This window comes from Colius striatus, chromosome 18 (genome assembly GCF_028858725.1).
Source record: "Colius striatus isolate bColStr4 chromosome 18, bColStr4.1.hap1, whole genome shotgun sequence".
In the NCBI taxonomy this organism is placed as follows: Eukaryota; Metazoa; Chordata; class Aves; order Coliiformes; family Coliidae; genus Colius; species Colius striatus.
Window position 1 is genome coordinate 6,730,466 of NC_084776.1, and position 21,445 is coordinate 6,751,910.

General features: G+C 57.5%; 1 protein-coding gene across 1 annotated transcript; it reads right to left on the reverse strand.

The window, feature by feature from the left end:
- Positions 1-10,249: 10,249 nt before the first annotated feature.
- USH1G (USH1 protein network component sans) lies at positions 10,250-19,262 on the reverse strand. Its single transcript, XM_062011058.1, has 2 exons — positions 19,099-19,262; positions 10,250-11,486 (listed from the first exon to the last, which is right to left on the reverse strand). Exons 1-2 carry the CDS (start codon positions 19,260-19,262, stop codon positions 10,250-10,252), a joined length of 1,401 nt encoding a protein of 466 aa, XP_061867042.1.
- Between the last annotated feature and the right edge of the window lie 2,183 nt (positions 19,263-21,445).

Consider the following 21,445-nt stretch of genomic DNA (forward strand, 5'->3'; position numbering starts at 1 on the left):
GGTTTTTTTTGTTTATCCTTCAGTCCCAGCATGGCCTTATCCTGCTGTCAGGGCTGGGAGAGCTCTTGGCTGGTGAGAAAGTGAGCTTATGGTCCCCTTCAGCTTATGGCCACCCCCATCAGCCCCTGGTGCCCACAGGATGGGCCCTGCTCATCCTCACTGGCATGGAGTGCCACCCAGGAGGCACCTGCAGCACCTGAGCCCTCCACCTTGTGCAGGATCATAGAGTCACAGAATCATTTCAGTTGGAAAAGTCCTTTAAGTTCATCAAGTCCCAGCCCTCCCCTCACCCTGCCCAGCCCACCACTGACCCACAGCCCTCAGCACCTCAGCTCCACGGCTTTGGGATCCCTCCAGGGCTGGGCACTCCCCCAGCTCCCTGGGCAGCCTGGCACAGGGGCTGACACCCCTCTCAGGGAAACAGTTCTGCCTCAGCTCCAATCTCAACCTCCCCTGGCACAACTTGAGGCCATTTCCTCTTGTCTTAAACACTGTCCTGAGCTGTGAGGCTGATCCTCCCTGGGGAAAGGTGTGTGAGCATGTGGCGTTCCTGGCCCCGGGATGGGTGAGTAACACCTTCAGCCGCTGCCTCGAATACCAAGGACTGATCCATCACCTGGTGCTGGTGGGTGACAAGGTGTGCTGCTCCCCTGGCACCCAGGGGCCCCTCTCAGCACCCTCAAAATGCCACCTGGGGACAGCCAAGGAGTCTCTCCCTGCTTCTGTGAACGGGGCTAACCCAGCTCAGCACCATGGCCCAGCATCAGCCAGGCTCCCCTTGCTCTTCTGTGCTTTCTTCCACTTACTCCAGGCAAGAGATCCCTTGCCCTCCTGCCATGGACCTTCAGCCACCAGACAGGGACCCTGCTGCCCTCCACCCCAGCCACCATCAGAAGTTGCTTTTGGGCACATGGAGACCACCAGACCCCTCTCCAGATTGACTTTTGCCCCTCCACAGGTGCTGCCCAGCCTCATCGTGCTCATCCAGGAAGCCTGTGCATCCTCCATGGGTACCATTCTAGGGTGCCACTACCACTCAGGGCTTTCCTGAGGGATGCCATGGGGCAAGGCTGTCCCCATTCCTGCAGGCATTATCCTGGGGCAGCAGCAGGGCTCCAGTCACAGCCACACCAGCACTGCTGCCAGCACCCTGCCCGCATGGGCTTGTGTAACCTCTTACGTCAGGCAGCGCTGGGCCGCAGCCGAACCGGCTCCTGCTTCTTCCCCTGCACATGTTGGCCCAGCACTGTAGCTGGTCCTGGGGCCCAAAGCTCTGGGATCCCATCCCCTGGGGCTCCTCACCCCTCCTGGGTCACGTGCTGTCACCTCCTGCTCGCTGTGCCCCATGGATGCTTATCCTCCACCTCGGTACAGGGTCTCGCTTCACATGGAGCAGCCTTTGCCTTTTGCTGTGAAAGCAACCACGAAAAGGGGTATTTTTATGCACCTCCCAGGGCAGAAGGAGCAGGGTGCAGCCAGGGCTGATACCTGAGCAGCAGCAGGGACCAGCCCAGCATAGCCCCATGGGTGCCCTCCGCCTCCCCAGCCATCCCTGGCCTCCTTTCCAAGCCCGACTGGCCGGGTTTCGGGGTGCTGGAGGTGTGCCAAAGCACCAGGGCAGCAGGGTGAAGGCATTCCCTGGTACCAGCGAGGGCAGGACACTCAGCCAAGAACAGCACACGCCACCCACCTCCCCTTCCCAGCCCCTGAAACACGACCAAGCCCCCTGGGCAAGACGTTGCCCGTGGGTGCCAGCTCACGGCTGCCTGTCAGTGCCCTCGAGAGCTGTGCAGCACCCATGAAACCCTCCTCCGGGGGTCTGCACACCCCTAGGCACGACTGGGAGAGCCCATACATTGCCACCAGCACCCATGCCCCTCGGGCATTGCTGGGGGGGACGCTGCCAAGGGTCGGCTTTGGGGCTCGGGGGCTCTTATGTAAAGGAGCGATGGGGACGAGCCCTCCTTTATAGGTCAGAAAATGGAGGTGTGGGGCAGTTTGGGGATTGGACCGGGTCAGCCCCGTGAGTCAGTGCCAAAGGAGGGACCGGCGCGGCCGAGGCTTTATTAACGGCGGAGGGGTGGAGCGAGGCTCCGCGGGAGCCCCGGCGGCACACGGCAGCGAGCGACCCCGCGGGCTCCGAGCGGCCGCGACCCCCGGCGCGCCCCCCCCCGGCCATGCGGCCCCGGCCCCGCCGCGCCCCGCCGCGCCCCTGACGGGCCCCGAGCCGCTCGCCCCCCGCTCGCCCCCCGCAGCCGCGAAGGCGCTCGATGGAGCAAGGTCAGTGAAACTGGTTTCTCGTGGCTGGGGCAGCGTCCTTCCCTCCCAGCGCCGCCAGCCGCGGACTTGTTGACAGCGGCTCTCGTTAGCTGGGTTATTGAGTGGCGCTGGGAGTCGGGCTCTCGCCTCCGGGGGTCACAGCCATCGCGCTCGGCCCCCCGGCCCTCCTCGGGCAGGTAGGGCGGGTCCGTTCCCTGGGACCCCCCCCGGGAGCCCCCCGGCCCGGGGTGGCTGAAGTAACGGGGCGTGTGTGCGGGGTCTGTGCTGCGCTGAGGCCGCGCAGGGCTCGGGGAGCCGCAGCCCAGGCTGACCCCGCTGCCGCGGCCCGCAGCCGCCCCCGGTGCCAGGCTCACGGCTTGTTTGTGGCGGTGGAGAAGGGCCGGGCTGGAGGTTCATCACGGCCGAGGCGAAGGCGGCAGCCAGGCCAGCTGCCAGGATCCTTCCTCTGCCCCGCTCAGGCCTCGCTCCGCCGGGCTGCAGCTCCCACGGGCTCCTGTGCCCATCTGAGCTCCCACACGCCGGGGCTGGGGAGATGCGCGGGTCAGCCGGCCCTGCCGTGGGTACATCTGCCACACGGACACGGGAGAGCGCAGGCAGCGGCTGTGGATCCCCAGGGCAGCGGCTCTAGGTACCCAGGACAGTGGCTGTGGGTCCCCAGGACAGTGGCTGTGGGTCCCCAGGGGCAGTGGCTGTGGATCCCCAGGGCAGTGGCTGTGGGTCTCCAGGGCAGAGGCTGTGGATCCCCAGGACAGTGGCTGTGGGTCTCCAGGGCAGTGGCTGTGGATCCCCAGGGCAGTGGCTGTGGGTCCCCAGGGGCAGTGGCTGTAGGTACCCAGGGCAGTGGCTGTGGGTCTCCAGGGCACAGGCTGTGGGTCCCCAGGGCAGCAGCAGTGGGCTCTGCTGTGGCACAGCCATGCCAGCCCAGCTTTGCTGCTTCCCCGCCGTGAGGTGATGGGCTGGGCACAAAGGGATGTTGCAGCAGTCCCTGGCACCTCCCGCGAGGGCAGGGCCCGTCCGTGGGCCAAAGCGGGGTCACACTCAGCCCCTGGCTGGCAGTGCCCTCCTGCAACTGCCCCCAGGCAGCGGCACACAGAGCCGGGGAGGGGACCCCAAAGAAATCCATCCCTCCTAGGGCTTGAATAGGACTTACTGCCTGGCTTTGGATGGTCTCTGGGCTGGATCACCCCTGTCTTGCTGCTCCCGGTGCAGTGTCATGGTGGGTCCAGCCTTTGCCTGGGGGGCTCCTTTGGTGGCAGCTACTCCTGGTCCCATTGGGACCTCTGGGGCTGGGTGGCTCTGTTGGCTTTGGAGGGTGCTGGTGGGTTGGACTCGGTGTCCTGCAGCAGGAAAGTATAAGTTGTTGTCAAAGTGTACCCTAAGAGGTTAAAGCTCAGGCAAAGCTCAGGGAACAGGAGCTGTGGGAAGGTTGTGCCTGTCCCTCTGAAAAAGCGAGAGGCTGGGAGCTGGTAAGAAGAGCAGGGTGACTGATGAGTGCTGCCTGACCCCACACCAGCTGGGGTCACATAGCCACCCTGGCACCTCCACCATCCACCCTCCTCCCACCAAAGCACTTGGGGCAGGATGTGTGGGCCCTGCAGGGCACCAATCCTGCAGTGCTGGCATTTGCCCCAGCTGACTGTGTGCTCTGAGCTGCCAGCACTGTTGAGGAGCCTGTTTGTGCCAGTGTTGTGCCACCTACACAGGGTTTCCCCTCAGGCTGTCACCTCTGGGGTGCTGAGCTGCTCCCAGCTCACGTGGGGGATGCTGTGGCACTGGGGGCTGTGCAGGGATGCTCGGGGCAGGAGACCAGTTAAAAACATCACTGCTGGTTTCAGGGCAGTGCCAGGGTAAGCCAGGAGCCTGGGTGGCACCAGAAACCAGAGCAGCTGGAGACAGAGACCAGGCAGTGTCTGCTCCAAGCACACTTACCCCCAGCAGCACGGTCAGTGCTCAGCAGGATGGAGCTGGACCAACCTCACCACAGCCACGTCTTCAGCCAAAAGCTGGAGCCTGAAGTCCCCAGCTACAAACCCTTAACTGCTGTTGGGGAAGCAGCCTAGGAAAAGCCTTCTGGCTTTTCCAGCTCCAGGTGAGCCTGTAGCTCCCTCATTAGCCCCCAGCTTCCCCAGCCTGACTGCCAAGGAGCCCTGGGGGATCTCACAGTGGGAGCAGTTCCTTGCCAAGCTTCTGCAGTAGGAGCTCCATACCCCTGCTGAGGCTGGAATTGGTTATTGCAGCCACAAGTCCCCAGTTACAGAGCAAACCTGTGCCCTGGCTTTGCTTGGAGCCCCATGGGAGGTGCTGCCCTGCACCTTACCCTCATTCAGAGACACTCAGGGATTTTAGCTTAACACCCAGGAGGGAGCATCTCCTTACCCTGCACCTCCAGTGCTCCAGGCAGCGAGGCCAGATGTGCCCAGTGCTGCCTCACCCTTCTCTCTGCCCTCTCTGCCCCTGGGATGCTGTGTGGCATCTGCAGGTGCATCCCTGTGCTCCTCCAGCCACCCCAGCTGGGAGCCATCCCAGGCCATGGGCACAGGGCAGCTCCCTCTGTCCCCGAGGCACTTTGTGACAGAATCTGTGGCATCACCTGACATTTTGCTAATGATTATGAGTCGAGTGAAGCAGAGGTAGAAAACAATTCACCTTGTTTATACCCAAAGGCAGCATTAAAAGGAAACCACACTCCACTTCTCCACTCCACTTTCCCAGCCTGGAGGGAGGACACATGTCCATGTTGCTGCCTCTTGGGGCAGTTTGGTTTCGGGAAGAGGCACAAAGGGTCCCAAAAGCTGCTGCAAAGCCCTTGTGAGGTGCTGGATTTGCCCCAGGCTGTATCAGGACTGCATCCATCCCCAGTGCTTGGCTGCTGGGCAGCACTGTGCAAGGCATGGTGAAGGCAAGGGAGGGCTCTGCACCAAGCCTCTTCCTGCTTGCTTCCCTCCTGGATCTCCCCTTTCCATACTCAGCTTCTCAGCCAGGAAGTGATTCCTCAGTGGGATGGGCAGGAAATAGTTAAGCAAGTAGCTTGCAATGGCCTGTGCTGGCCTGGCAGGTCCCAGGCCCCATCTCAGCCTCTGGTGTGGGCATCGTGGCCATCACCAGCTCCACGTGAGGCTGGAGTAGAGGAGCAGCAGGACTAAGTGCTCCAACCCAAAGGAGATGCCTCCTCATGGTCTCCTCTGTCCATAGGACCAACCTAGTGCTCCGTGTGCAATGTCCTTGGTTCCCTTGCCAGCCCTGCATGGCATGACTGAGCACATGTGCCATGCAAGGGGAGCAGCCAATATCCCCAGCACTGCCACCAGCCTGGGGGAAGCAGCCACGTCTTGCCAGGAGCCAGCAGCTCAGCAGGGATGCTACAGCATTGCACACTCTCAGCCATTCCCTACAACCAACCATGCAGAGACAAAAGCACCTGGGTGGCAGTGAGTGCCAACACATCCCCTCCCAGCAGTTGCAGGGGGACGATGGCAGGGCCTGTGAAGGGGCATCACTTCTGTGACTGTCTGGGCTGTGGGGCTCAAGGATGGGGTGGCCATGCCCTGGCACAGCCTCTTGGCCTCACTCTGCTCCCTACACATCACCTCCTGCACCGCTGGGGACAGGGAAATACGTGTCCCAGGCAACTGGTTATGCTGAGAAGGCCAATTGAATACAGGCATGAGGCTTGGGGCACTCAGGGATGGGGATCACAGGTTCCCTGCTAGAGAGATGCTGCCATGGTGTCAGCAGAACCTCAGCACCCGGCAGGCCCAGCCAGGGACAGGCATGAAGGCTGGTGTTTGCTCACTGGCAGCTCGGGGAAACCTGTGTCCTGGCTCAGTTTCTGTTTGGGATGGGATTTAAGGGTGTTCTCCAGGGTGTGCCAGCCCCAGCCTCCACCCTGCTTTCACAAGCACCCTCTCCAAAAGGAGTTTGTTGTTCTCAGCTGTGGAGCAGATGCAATTAGCACCAGTGAGGTTCCTCCATGGAGGCTGGGCAGAGCAGTGGTGGTGCTGAGGACATGGGGACAGCCACATCCCCTCCCCATGCCCAGGTCACAAGCTGAGCAAGATGCAGCACCCAGACAGCCTGAGGGGAGTGGGAAACCAGGGGCTGGCTCCTGGGACAGGGGTTTGAACACCCTGTGTCGTAAAACTATAGAATCCCAGACTGGTGGGGGTTGGAAGGGCCCTGCAGAGCTGCTCCAGCCCAAGCCCCTGCTAAAGCAGGTTCCCCTTGAGCAGGGGGCACAGGAACGTGTCCAGGTGGGTTTGGAAACCTCCAGAGAAGGAGCCTCCACACCCTCCCTGGGCAGCCTGGGCCAGGGCTCCCTCACCTCAGCACCAAAGGACTTTCTCCTTGTGTTTCAGTGGAACTGGTTGTGTCCTAGCTCATGTCCATCACCCCTTGTCCTGTCACTGGCCACTACAGAAAGAAGTGTCCCCCCATCCTGCTGTCCCCCTGTGTCCTTCAGGGACTTACAAGTGTTAATGAGGTCTCCCCTCAGTCTTCTCCAGGCTGAACAGCCCCAGGTCCTGCAGCTTTTCATCATAAGATGTTCCAGTCCCCTGACCATCCTGGTAGGGCTGACACATCCCCACACTCATGACAGAGCTGCTCTGAAAGCAAGGACCAAACCCAAAGCCAGCCACCACGCATGAGCCTGAGGAGCAGGCGCTTGCTCTGGGGCTGCAGGAGCCCCTGGCAGCCACCCCCATGCCCACAGACCATCCTCCTCACCCCCCCCGGGGCAGCTGTGGGCCTCAGCCCATCTCTTCAGCTCCACAACGCTGTGTTGGTGCCAGGGCTCAGTCCTGGTCTCTCCCTGTGGTGCTGTGACCATGCTGGTCGTGGGACTTGGCCATTCCATGTGGCATTTCTAGGCTTGTTCTTACCTGTGTGGGGACATGTCCCAGGGCACTTGGGTACTGTCATGTCACCAAACCTTTTCACTGGCTCTTTAGAGAAAAGACAGGTAGGGAGAAGGGATCTCTGTCAGCATCAGCACATCAGCAACTGCTTGGGAGCTGTTAAGCAGAAAGGCAAAGTGAGGGAGTGTGCAAACCCCAGCAGCCCCTGAATACCCTCTGCAGCCCTGTGCCCAGCTCACAAAAGGCTCTGGTGGGTGCCAAGCCCATAGATCTACTTCTCCCTGGGATAAACTGGTCTCTGTTTGCACTGGAGTGGCAGTGATGTGAGCCAGGGCAAATCCCTCCCCTCCTGTGTCCAGCACAAAGCCAAAGCCACAATTAATCCCCAGGGAATCAGAGCTGGGAGCTGATTGTGGGTCATCACCCAGTGCTCTGCCTATTACCCAGAGCAAGGGCTGAGGGCTTGGATAAAGCCACGTGTGCAGGAGAAGGGGATGAATTGAGCCACCATAACCTCACCTGAAAACTGGGCTGAGCTTCCAGGTCCTGCTGTCAGCAGGATTTAGCAGCCATCCTCCTGCAGCCCATCCTGCTGCTCTCTCAGGCCGGATCCCGCAGAGGGAGCTGTGGCATTAGTGAGCTGAGACATTGCTCTCCCTGCTGGGATGGCTCCCCAGGCTTTGGAAAGGGATCAAGGGAAACAGTGCTGGGGCCCTGGCAGCACGCAGCCTTCATTGAGAACTCGCTGACTCAGCACATCAGATGGCTCACCCTTTTGCCTGGAACTTGGGCCAAGAGTTATGCAAAACTTGTCATTTCAAATGTAAAAGTGCTTTTAGCTCTAAAAAATATATATCACTTTAAAAAACCCTCTCCTTCTCAGTTTGCATCAGTGCAGAAAGATCTTAGGCACTGGGTGCAGTGGTACTCAGCTGAGGCTGCAGCATCTCTGTGTGCTGAGACCCCACACCTCTCCTGGGGGGCTTCAGCCATGCAAGGGGCAGCAGGTCAGACAGATCCCTTGCAAAGAGTATTTATTGCTTGTAAATAGTATTTTTCCTCCTCTACACACACCTTCAGACCCAGGGCAGGGAGCAGCACAGCTTCACACCAACCAAATCCTCAGCCTCCAAACAGCAAACCCACAGCCTCCACGGCTTGGAAGGGACAAGTATGGGCCAGAGCTAGAGCCAGGGGGAAGCACATACAGACTGACAGGAGTCACTGTGCTCGGGTCAGCCCTTACCATTTGAGGTAAAGCTGGACCAGCAGCACCACTAACAACAGGCAGCATTGCTCTGATCTGTCAGTTTGCATCACAGCATGAACAGGCACGTTGCCAGCACCACGTCGAGGCTGACTCCCTCCCATTAGAATGTGTCACTGCCCAGGTCCTTGTCCCACTGGTGCACCCCACAAATGCTCCTGCCACCCAGGAGCCACCCACACATCGTGTGCAGTGGAGCTGGGAGCTGAGGGCTTGGAAAGAGAGCATAATGGTCTGGGAGAGGTGAGAGGGGTCTGCAGAACACCCAACGTGACGGCTCAGAGCTGTGTTTGGAACGTGGATGTAACAGGGATGCTGGGAAGAGGCTCTGGGCTGCAGCTCAGTGCTATGCTGGGTCCTGGGGAGCTGCTGGAGGTGAAAGTCACCGTTCTTTGCACACAAACTCCTGCTGCAGCTCAATGGAAACATTCCCTCCATGGGACAGCAGTTTGACCACAGGAAGGCAGCTACTGACATGCTCAAACCACCACCTTCATTGGGGATCATCAGCCTCAAGGCAGCACAGACACGGACTCACGGCCGTGCTGGGGACCTGCTGGTTAAAGCCAGGGCTGGCACATCTCAAGCTCAACAGCCCCAAGCCACAGGAATCACAACTCCCTTCTGAAAACCCAACATCAAACAGTGCACCCGAGACCCAGGAGCGAGAGCAGGACTCCCCATCCCTCTGCTCCCCCGGCCCAGCCCCCAAATGAACCGTCTGCTCAAGGAGGAAGGGATTGCAATGATTTATTTTGGGTCCCTTTGTAAATACCATCATGTATCTCCATCCACTTGTGGCTCCATGTGGTCTCTCAGCCCATGGCAGCACAGGGTCCTCGCCAGCTCTGCAGCATCCTCTTCCTCCAGTGACCTTCATCCCGTGGAGGTTGGCAGGTTGGAGCTGCCTGGGCTGAGCTCAGCGCTCGTCCCTCCGTAGCTGGCACCGCCTGGGAGCGTTGCAGTGACAGGGAGCAGAGCGAGGCAGCAGGAGGGCAGTCCAGGGGCACTGCTGGGGATGGCTGGAGCTTGCAGCTGCCCCACGAAGGGAGTCTCTGGCTTGTGTTTTCTGGCAACTTAGAACTGGGTTTGTTTCTTGATCATTTAAAAAAAAAATCAGATGAAATGCTGCTGCTGCTATCTGCAAAGGGAAAGAGGAAAACCTGTCAGCACTTTGAGGAGCCAAGGCTGAGCTGTACTGAAAGCTCATAAACCCAGCAAGAAGCACACAGGTGTTTGAAGGCTGGGAGGCCTGAACAGCACAGTGGATTGGGGTGTCAGGGGATGTGACAGTGGGGAGACCCACACAAGTGCCTTCCCTTCGTGTCCTTTGAACCAAACCCAGGGGCCCTGGAAACACCATAAACCAGCAACAACTCCATCCCTGATCTGCCACCTGCAGAGGCCTGAGTAAGAGCTCAAGCATCTGGGGAAGGATTCCCAGCTCCACTGGGCTCTGCTGCCCGCCTGCCCACCCTGGGACCTGCAGCTGATTTCCCAACACCTTCCAGAGGGCAAAGAGTCAAGACAAGCCTGAGCACGGCTGAAAACCCCAGCTACAGGGACTCAGAGGAATCAGACCACAGAGCAATCTGCATTCATATTCATTATGAAACAAAACCAGGGCTTCCCGTCCTGCCCAGCCACATTAGGGCTGTTGAGTAATGCAGATCAGCTATTGCCACCTCTCTGAACTCTCATCCTTTCCACACGAGCAGGAATTTGCCCCCACACAGCAGCACTGAGGTTACCTGGACTCCTACTCTTCCGAGTGGTTTGAAAACAAGACCTTATCCACATCAGCACCTGCCGAAGGGTTTAATGGCTCAGAGGCCCCGTCTCCTACTTACAGCTCAGTGTCTACAATGACATCTGGCTTCTCCAGAGTTTGCCTTCTCCTCTGGACGGCATCCACAATCTTTTTCCTGGGGCCCAAGGGGATATTGATGCTCTTCAAGTCATGATCTGAACACAGCATGAGGGCCTCCAAGTCAATCTTTTCCTTCTTCAAGATAGAGACGAACTCAAACATGTGCAGGGAAGCCAGAAAGGTCTCTAAGGGGCTGGTGTCCGGTTCATCATCGTCATCTAAGCCCAGCTCCACCTCGTCCCAGGGCAGCTCCTCCGCGTTCCTCTCCTGCAGGCTGTTGGCACTGCCGATGCTGTCGTCGAGACTTGGCGAGCGCTGCAGGCGGCTCCGCAGCCTGACGCCACCGCCCTGGGCGCCGTCCTCCGCCGCGTCCTCGCGGCCCACCCCGAACAGCCCGCTGCTGACGTAGTTGCGCCGGAACACCATGGTGCCCAGCCCAGGGCGGTTGAACAAGGAGTCGTGGCCAGAATCGGTGCTGACCTCGGAGTGGGCCGAGTCCATGTGCAAACCCGGGTCGCTTATGGCACGGGAGACGGTGTCTTCCTCCGTGAGGAACATGTCCCTGATGTTGCGGCGGGTCCACTCCTTGGGGCTGGCGTACGTGCCTTGCTTCACAAACATGACGTCGTTGCCCAGCTGCAGCCCAGACAGGGACCTCACGCTCTTCCTCCCCTCCTCGTAGATCTTGAACGTCCCGTCCACCTGCTTCTTCTTCTCCAGCTTCTTCTGTATTTTGGTCTTTCCCTTGGCTGTGCCGTGGATGGTGGCTTGGGAGTATGGCAGCGAAGTCACCAGAGACATGTGTTGGAACTTCTTGCTTAAGGTGCTGCTGGAATAGCTGGAGAAGCTCATGGTGTCTGAATTGTCAGACATCTCCTTTCTGTACCGTTTCTCCATCCTTTCGTGGTGCTTCTTCTGCAGCTTCACACAGTCCTTAATCCTCCTCTCCGCGTCCCTAAAGGCCTTGTCCTTCAGCTTGCTCACCAGCTTGGGGTTGAGGCTGCTCTGCTTGGCAGCTATAGAGTCCAAGTATCTCACACACTCCATGTGCCCCTTCATGGCTGCCATGTCCAGCGGGGTGTGATAGTCATTGTCCAGGCACCAGATGTTGGCCCCAAAAGAGATGAGGAAGGAAAGGCAGTTCAGGTGGCCGTTGGCTGCTGCCAGGTGGAGAGGAGTGTTCCCCCAGATGTCACATTTGTCTGGATCACCCCTAGACAGCAAGAAAAGCGGCTGGTTAGCATGCAGGAGTGGCTGACACTCCACTGAGATAGTCCCATCACCTTGAAGTATGAAGCTGCACACCTCTGGGCCCCACAGCTTCATTCTAAGGGGGGCTTCTGGAGGGGTGTCCCACTGACACAGAATCACCTGCCTGACAAGCAAATCTGAGGTGATTCCCATGACTTGAACGTAGCCCTCAGGAGATAGATGTTCCTGCTTTTGGAGAGAAGCAACTCAGCTTCTGAGTAGCCCAGAGCTGAGATACTGGGCTGATTCCAGCTTAGCAGAACATTTCAAATCTCAAACATCCCATGAAAATCTGTCAGGTTCTATCTTCAAAACTCAGCTTCTGTGGAGAGACAGCCCAAAATACCTCTCTGTGCACTGCCATCTGTGTGGGACACTATGGTGACACCCACCATGATGGTAGCCCCACCATGATACATCCACCCTCAGGAATGGTTCTGAAACCTCCCACTGCTGCACCTTCCACCCTCCTGCTCACTGGTGCCTGGGGAAATGCAGGGCCCAGAGGGCACGTTGGCAACAGGGATTAAGAGCGAAGTCGCTGGCGTTGCCTTTGGGGTTTAGTGGGGGGTTTTTGCTGTACCACGCTTGGTCTCGATTGCATGGCTTGAAGCAGGTTGGTATTAGCACATCCTGAGAATCCAGTTTCAGAGAAAGTGGGGATTAGGTTTCTGCACCCCTCAAGAGCTGGATGCTGCACTAATGCCATTAGCATCTCCCCTCACACCGTGCCAGCCCCTGCCTCAGCAAACTGCTGCTGGGGCACTACTGCTTGCCCACAGCTCCTGCCTCCCCTGGCAGGGCAGCCACGAGCCTGGGACTCCAGGGCAGTCAGTCCCCTGACACTGCTCTGTATTTGTGCTGTGCTGAAACAGGAGACAGTTCACACCCGTGCTGGCACCAGCCTCCACCCCAGCACGCTAATGATGGGCAGCCAGCAGCAATATCTGTCAGCAGGACACTCTCCCTTCGTCCACAGGGATAAGGAAAAGCCTTTTGTTAAGGCTCTGCAGCTCCAACACCCTCAAGAGCAACTCCCTGCAGGCAACAGAGCTCTGGCTCGGAGCAGCTCCTGCCCATTTCCTTTCAATGAGGAGCCAAGCACCGTCCCTCCACCATGAACCCTCAGCTCCAAGCCTTGGCCACACAAAGGCAACGCACTCGAGAGCTTCAGCCTGTGTTACTTTGCTCCTCGCTGCTCCAGGACCTGTGCTGACAAGAGCTGGGACACTCTGCCAACCCCCATGTGCTCTGTGCTGGGGCTCATCTCACTTGAAAGACTCTGAAAACTACTTGAGAGAAAGAGGAGTGAGATGACAGGAGCTGAGGCATTTCCTTCTTCAGGGAAGAGCAGAGCACAGGAGCCACCTTTGCAATCCTCAGGCTTTTCACATCTCAGCTACATAATACTGGAGGGAGATGGTCCTGCAAAAGGGAGAAGTGATAAAGGCAGTGTCCAGAGGTTAAGCTGGAGATTATTTGCACCCAGAGAGTGAGCTTTGGGGCTGTGTTCCCCAAGAGCTGCTATTAGGAGTGCTCAGCTTCTCCCTCGTGGGAGCAGCAGCAGCAGCTCCACCGTACACAGGTTCTCACACCATTTGTAGGAACTGAACCTTAAGGCTAAGGGCAAATTCAGCAAGTTAAACAAAAGGTCCAAAACTGTGTAAGTGCTAAAAAAGACCCACAAACTCTGCAGGACTTGGCTATGCAGAGCCTCTGCCACATCTCAAAGAGGCAGGGAAAGGCTTCAAAGGTGGGTACTAGGGAAAAGAAGGGCAGGAGATGGCAGGGCTGAGGAGCCATGAAGCCAGGAGGAGGAGGGAGCTGAGGCAATGCCATGTTTCCAGAAGTGGTAACTCCCCAGCCTTTGCCTCTCCCCTCGTAGTGACATGTCCAGGCTGGGAAATTCATGGGGAGGATAAATATTTGATGAATTGCAAGAGAGGAGTAAATTATTGATGGAGCTGGATTAAAGAGGCAGTGAAACTGGAACTGCAGGCGCTGGGACTCCAGCACGCCACGGCCTGAGCGCTTGTTTACATGTGCTCTGCGTGGGCACATGTGTGCCCAGCCTGTGTGGGCAGATGAGATGGGGCACCATGAGGGTCCCAACATGGACCTGGACTCACCATGGGGACAGTGACTTTGCAGTGGACTCAGTAGAAATAATCTCACTCCCCAGGCCAAGGTATGGATGCCTGATCCATGAAGTACAACCGAGAGCCCATTCTCATGTCTCTGTGGTTCAGGTGGCAAAAGGCAAAGCCAGGAAGGTCTTGGGGGCTCCATAGGCTTCTGTAGCCTGGAGAAGAGGAGGCTGAGGGGAGACATGAGCACTGTCTACAATTCCCTGACAGGAGGTTGTAGTGAGGTGGGGGTTGGTCTGTTCCCCCAAGTAACAAGTGACAGGACAAGAGGAAATAGGCTGAAGTTGCACCAGGGCAGGTTTAGATTGGAGCTGAGGAAGAACCTTTTCCCTGAGAGGGGTGTCAGCCCCTGTGCCAGGCTGCCCAGGGAGCTGGGGGAGTGCCCAGCCCTGGAGGGATCCCAAAGCCCTGGAGCTGAGGTGCTGAGGCTGTGGGTCAGTGGTGGGCTGGGCAGGGTGAGGGCAGGGCTGGGACTGCAGCAGCTTCAAAGGACTTTTCTGACCAAAACGATTCTTGAAGGTCTACTTTCCTTATGCTTTTTACCACCTCAGAGAGTGAGGGGAAAGAGTATCAAAACCAGCTTTCCCTGGACATTTCCACTGCCTAGGAAGGAGAGTGTTAGGGCAAAATTAGACCTGTGGGTCCTGCTCTACAAACGTCTGCCGCAGGCACTCAAAATGCATCAGAAGGAAAGAACAGCAGCTTGCAAAGTAGAGGTGTTTGATCCAGCACAGATAATAAACATGAGGCCCTCCCTCTGGCAGGTGTCTGTCCCAGCAAAACTTCACCTCCAGGGCACTGCACACGGGGAGATGCTGACTGCAGGGTCCACTAAGTGGGAACGTATTTTAATGACGGGGGGAAGTGCAGCACTTCTCAGCTTCAAAGCGTCTTCAGGTGCTGAGTCAACCCCTGTAATGACCATTATTAAAAACACAGCTAATTGAGCCCCTCAGGTGGACGTGTGCATCTCCTGAGTCACTGTGTTTGCACTGTGACATGCACATTCACTCCCTTCCTGCTGGTTTTTCCCCCCTCCACTTCTCCCAGCAGAAGTGTCTCTGAGAGCAATGGGTTGGCTCACCAAGCTGGCTGTGCATGAAGGATTGGGCCTTCAGACCAGGAGCCAGCTGAGTGCAGAGTGTCTCTGGCTCCCTAAAAATGTTTTGGGATGTAGGAAGAGGAAAGAAGCGTTTGTGGCTTGAGGAAAAGAAGCCCACCAGCTTCAGCGTGGTCAATCGAAGCAATAGCCTGGGAAGGAGCAGAGGTGAGGGTTTGGACTGAGATTCTTGATCTGATTCCATCAGTGAGGTGGAAGTCAGTCTCTTCTCCCCAGTAATGAATGACAGGACAAGAGGAAATGGCCTCAGGTTGCACCAAGGCAGCTTTAGACTGGAAATATGGAAGAACTTCACCAAGAGGGGTGTCAGCCCTGTGCCAGGCTGCCCAGGGAGCTGGAGGAGTCCCCAGCCCTGGAGCTATTGCAAAGCCATGGAGCTGAGGTGCTGAGGGCTGTGGGTTAGTGGTGGGCTGGGCAGGGTGAGGGCAGTGGGTGGACTTGATGATCTTTGATGATCTTGAACATCTTTTCCAGCAGAAATGATTCTATGAGAGCAGAACCTTGGGTCTTGTATCCCAAGCTTTGGCCAGGTGGTAGCAGGTCAAGGATTCAGCTTTTCTCTAGATGCTGTAGGTGAGGTTTATCTCAGGGCTGTCTGCCTCCTGTACCAGCAAAAAGCCAGGCCAGCAGTTGTTGCCACTGGTGACTGTTAAAGGTGCTGGTGGTGCCCAGGGGCACATCTACCAGCTCAGCACCCTCTGCCAGCCACCTCAGGTGCTGGAAGCCCCAAGGCTGTGACAGCTTTCCACTCTTCTCCTTCCCCTTCCTGGCTGGTCATGGCCCAGGGGAAGGGTCCCACCAACACAGCCACGCTGCCCTGGCACCCAGGTGGCCCTTAGCCTCATGGCATGCAGGGGATGCACATCACCACTGCAACCCTGCCCCAGCCTGGGCCACCTCACTCCCTCGAGCAGCGTGGCTGATGCCAGGAGCCACCTCGTCCCCTCCAAACCAGTGCTGAGCCACTCACACCCCTCTGCCACTAACACCCAAAGCACCGTTTATGTAAGAAGGGAAACTGAGGCACACTCTGCAAAGGAACAGCATGTGACAAAGCTGACTGTGGACCTGCCCAGCAGAAAGACACATCCTCACCTCCCCCGGGGCCCACTCTGAAGCACCAAAGCTCTGGCTGTTCCCAGCTGAGGCCCCCAGACCTGTGTTTAACTGGAGCTGGACTGCTGCCCACCACTGCCACAGCACTTCAGAACAAACCCTGCTGAAGAATTACTGCTTCTGCAAGGCTGCAGTGCTAAATGCCAGTTAGGCTGCCTTGTCCCAGCCATCATGTTAATTGAGTTTGCTTCCCTCGTGGAGCCCAGCCAGGAGGAAGAAAAAGGCTTTTTGTCTTGCAAACAAGAAGGATGAGCCACTGCTCATCTCTTGTCCCAAACCCTCTCTTCATCCCCATGAAAAGGTGTTGGAGGCACAGACACATCACCAGCTGTTACTTCTGTGTGGGCTGAGACAACAAACTTTCCTCAAGGATCCATCAACAGGTTTATTATACTTCCTTTCTCTTTCCTCATTTCAGCCCTACACCACACTGCTGAATGCATGAAAGTGGCTCCTTCAGTGATGCCAGAGCATCCACCAGCCCAGCCTGCAGTGGGGCACAGCCATCAGAGCTGTGATTTTTGCCCCAGCAGCCTCTCTCCCACAGCCCTGCTTGCTCAGTCTCTCTCCGGCCATTTCCTAACAGCCTGGCACCAGCACTCTGCCTGTCTGGGCACCAGTGCCCACTGCCCAGTGCTGACAAGGAGGATTTAGTGTTTCTTGCTGCCCCAAAACTCCCCACTCACTCCCTCAGATGCCTCAGGATCCTCCTGCAACCCAGTCAGAGGTTAACCAGCCCCCTCACACCCTGAGACTACCTCCCACCCCATCCCTGCCTGGAGCCAGTCCAGCCCCAAAGCCTCCGCTCACCCAGGCACTGCTCCTGCCATTGTCCCACACTCTGCTGCCTCACAATGCAGGGCTCTCCCTCCCTGCCAAAGCAGGAATATTTTGGCAGCAGAGGCCAGAGAGAAATGCTCTGACATGCTAGGACACTCAGGGGTCTTCCTTCTCGCCTCCCACTTGTTACAGTGCAGCTGTTATAGTAACATATCCAGCAGATAATTAAGTTTGTTCTCTGAACAAGACTTGAAAGCCATTGCACATCATCCTAAGCACCAGCAGAAAGTCACAGGGACTGCCCACAGGCTCTCCTGGGCCCTGCATCAGGGGAGAGATTCCCCCTCTCCAGCACCCCTGTCCCCAGGCTGGGGCTTTCCTGCCTCTCCAGACCCAAAGCTGGCCCCAGGGAGCAGAGCTGTGCTGCCTTCACACTGAGCTGAGCAGCAGGAGAGAGGCTTTGCCCATCTCTGCATGATCCCAGGCAAGGATGTGACACACAGATAAATGCAGGGTTGTGAAAGCATCCAGCAGCCCCACAGACACACTCTTTGCTCCACCATCCATCACATAAAGGGCACTGGGCTTTTGGCAGCCTATTTTCCCTGTCAGGAACAAATGTATATTAGGCTGTTAATTAAACAGCAGCCAAGCTGCACCCAGACATGACTGAGCCCACAAAGGACCGTTCAATCCAATGTGAATTCATAAAGAATAAGGGAGGAGCAGCCCTTGGGCCTCATGGAGAGGCAAGTGCTGGCTTGGATGTGTGGGCTGGCAGGGCAGCAGCATGAGGAGATACAATAATATCAGTACAATGCTATAAGGAGATCCAGTTGGTCTGAAATGCCCACATGATGAATGAACACCCTCCAGAAAGGCAAAGCCAGCCACAGCATGGGCTTTTCAGGCTGACCTGGCCATCAGGGAGACTTTGGAAGCATTTCTAACTTCAGGGTCTCATCCTCAGAGCTCCTGCCCTTGTCTCTCCAGTCCTGAGTGGAGATGCTCCTTCCAGCAGGAGCTCAGAGCAGGTTTCTGCTGAGCACAGTCTCTGCTGGAGGGTACACTGCAAGTCACACAACCCCCATCCAGGGAAGCACCACGAGGCTCTCAGCCCAGGAACATCTCGAGATGCATCCTCAATCAGAGCAATGTCTTTGCTCTCTCCCCCCTGGACTCTGAAATCACCTTTTCCTCACCACACTCCTACTGCATCAGGCACTCAAGGCCTCCTCAGAGCGATTCTACCAGCCTTTCTGACCTCAGGATCTGCAAAGAGAATGCTTTATTGCAGAAGGACAGCGACATGGGGGTGAGCTCTGCCTGTAAGCACAGCTGCCCAGCGCTGGCTGAAGGTTTTGTACAAGCAGACCAGAGTATCAGGAGATGCCAAGAGCCCAGGAATAGGCACAGAAGAGATGTGGCTGACTGGATACAAGACCTATAAATGCAGGCCAGAAAACCCCTGCTTGGGAGCTGACAGCCCCACCAAGCCCTTCCAAGGAGGCACATGTACATCCAGGCTGCTGACCTCAGCCTTGTTCCTCACCATTAGAAAGAAAGAAATCAAAACCAGCACCACTACCAATCTCTCAGCCCAAAGCAGAGGCCACCCTGGATGCCTTTAGATGAGGTGCTCAGAAAAGCTGCCAGAGCAGAAGGAAGCAGTGACATGTGCTCCCTTGGGAGGCTGGTGGGAGCCAGGTACTGCTCAGGAAGGAACTAGGAATGGCAGATCTTGCTTTAGCACAGACTTTCTTGTGTGGTTTCCTCAACAGCAGGATGTAAAGCCCTCCAGACTGACAAGCCTCAGTCCCACTCCCTTCTCTCTACCACATTCACCCTTATGAAGCTGGAGACCTGATTTGGCAGGGTGAGGTATAGAGAGATCCATCAGCCCAGGCTTAAAGAAATCTGCTCTTGAGGAACCTGCTCCTGGATTTCCTGGGCTCCAGGTGCACGACAGGCAGCCCAGGGGGGTCACATATTGAGACCTGGCTTTGGGTAAAACAGACAAGTGTCACCTACTGCACACAGCTCTCTATGCAAGGCTTTCCTGGGGCAGAAGGAGCAGTTATTCTCTCTGCCCCTCATATAAAAGGGGCTTTTTTTTCTGTGGCAGGCTCCATGTGCTTGCACTTCAGCTCTGCCTGTCACTGCAGGACCTGAGCTGGGACTGCAAAGCACTTGCAGGGGGGACCCAGCCCCATCTGGGGAACTGCAGGGGAATCAGGAGCAGTTCTAGGACTGGAGGAGCTGGATTAGGCTCACCACAAGGTGAGAATCATACCCGAGGGGATGACAGGAGCAGGGGGGTTATGGACAGAAGACATCATGTGAGCAGGGAAGAGTGGGAAATGGGGTGTCAGGTGGTGCCGTGTGGCCGGGAGCAGCCCCGCATCGCTCACCCTCTGCTGACGATGAGGCGCAGGGCGTCCAGGTTGCCGTGGTAGGCAGCCCAGAGGGTCGGGGTCATGCCATCCTCGTCCGGAGAGTTCAGGTCCTTCTTGGTGGCTTCCTTCAGGAGGTCCAGGTAGCCGTCCCGGGCCGCTCGGTGGTACTGGTCATTCATGGTGCGGGACGGGCCCGAGGCGAGCGCATGGGTGCCCGGGGGGTCTCTGGGGCACGGGGGAGCTGCCAGGAGCGCCCGGCTCGGCTCCCGCAGCACCGCCGGCGCTGTGCCCGGACACCTGAGAAGCGCTGGCTGCGGAGGCAGGGGCGAGCGCGGCCGGGCGGGCTCTCCAGCGCTCCCCCTGGCTCCTCAGCGTCCTCCAGCCCTCACAACGGACCTTTTCACGCAGCGGCTGCACGGCACGTTACCGGCTGCACGGCACGTTACTGGCTGCACGGCACGTTACCGGCTGCGGCGTGCGGGGACAACCCGCCGGGCTGAGCTGTCCCCCGACGGGAGGGAGGGGGCCGCCAGCAGGGCTCCTGGGCTGGGTCCTGCCTCGCAGCCCTGCAAGCCCCTCGCTGTAGCTGCCTCGTGTCGGGTGGGGGGCAGCAGCAGCCTCGGGGCTGATGGGCAGAGCGGGGGCTGATGGAGCGTGAGCCCCGCGGAGCAGGGCAGCGGCTGGCGCCTGGCTGCGTGCTCCTGCTCTGTGCTCAGGCTCTTTGGTGGCTGCACCTGATTTCAGAGCAGCACCAGGGATGTCCACAGCCCAGGTTCTCCTGCAAAGAGAAAATATAGAGAGAGCCCATACAAACATGCCCAATGTCACCAGGAAGATGACAGCACTCAGTCACCATCCCTGTCCCCCAGCTGCCTTGCTTATGCCCACAGGACTCTGCTTCCCAGTGAATTGCACAACAAACTGCACAACAGGACTCCATGATAACCCAAAGTAACATCCACAGGCTGGAAGAGTTCCCTTCCTCACTCCTTCCCTAAAAAAAGCCCCAAACCAAACCCGTAGCTGTAGCTCAGTACTCCTGCTGGGATGTGCAAGAGGGGCAGAGCCTTGCCTCCAGTGTCTTTCATGCTGACACAGAATTTCTGGCTGCAGGGATGGCCCCAGGCAAAGCCTTCAGGCTGGATTCCTGGGCCCGGGGCACCCTCTGCAGTCAGCAGAGAGAAGCCAGGCCTGGATGTTGACCAAAGCATTGACTGTGGCAGCATGTGGCACCCAAGGTTGAGTGGTGTCCCCTGGCACACACTGTCATGGAGGTGGCATTTCCTGCTCCTCTCCTGTCAGCTGAGGCAGCACCACGAGTGTTGGCTGGCTCTGGGCACGGAGCCACAGGGTCTGCAGAAGGTAAAGGGCAGACCCAGCAGATGAAGGGGAGAGACTGGAAAAATGGGGAAAGACCAGAAGACAGCAGCAGAGAGGGTGGGGAGGTAACAAGCAGAGAAGGAAAACCAGAGGAAAACATACAGCTTGTTCTGGGAAGAAAGAAACAGATGTCCCAAAGCAGCAGGATGGCCTGGTGTACCCACACAGCTGCAGTGATTAACCCCTGGGTCACCAACACAGTCACCATCCCAGCTGCCCAGGGCAGCTGTAAGGGCACCAGGGAGAGGGCTGGCTTCCTGAAGGGTTGGCTCACCTCAGCAGATTCCTGCTCAGCCTCCTTGGGATGAATCCTGGTGGGATGTAGTAGACACGGAGGTATTTGCCACTGAAACTCCTCCAGGTGAAATCAGCACAGTAATGTCTGCAATTCATTACCAAAGCTACTCAGTGATTCTTGTATTATTACTAATTAAGCTTGTTAAGTTGTATGGTGGCTCCCAGAGGGGATTTGGAGCATTGCTGAAGGCAGTAAACACTCTTTCCTCTCTTGCTGGCTGTTAAGGGACAAAAGAGAGGATAAATGTGTGCATTTATCCTCTGGCCTCTGCAAAACGTCACCATCACCAGCTCAGATTCCCCTGAGAAAGGCTTCAGCGTGAGAAAAGATGGAGCACTGAGCCCACAGAGGAGCTGCTGAGGATCAGCAGAGGCCAGGCAGGGCAGCCCCGGTCCTGCTCATGGCAGCCGGTTGGTGGCAGCACGGGAAAGACACAGGCAGGTCTCTGTGCTTACGGTGCACCCTGAGCTCGCTCCTTCACCAGCCCGGGGAGCTCAGTTTGGTGTGGTCCCCTCACACAGAGCATGCACAGAATCTTAAGGGTTGGAAGGGACCTCGAAAGATCATCTAAGTCCAACCCCTTGCCAGAGCAGGGACACCTAGAGTAGGTCAGGTCCCTGTAGTGCTGAAGGAGCACGGTGGTGAGTGGGCAGGAAGGCAAAGGCACTGCAAACAGCCCCACGT

What these genes read in the sequence shown, in the direction of transcription:
- USH1G (XM_062011058.1), bottom strand. Translation starts at nt 19,262, where the DNA reads ATGAATGACCAGTACCACCGAGCGGCCCGGGACGGCTACCTGGACCTC. An exon ending in CGCCTCATCGTCAGCAGAGG is followed by an intron (nt 11,487 to 19,098) that starts GTGAGCGATGCG and finishes CTTGCTGTCTAG; the next exon opens with GGGTGATCCAGACAAATGTG.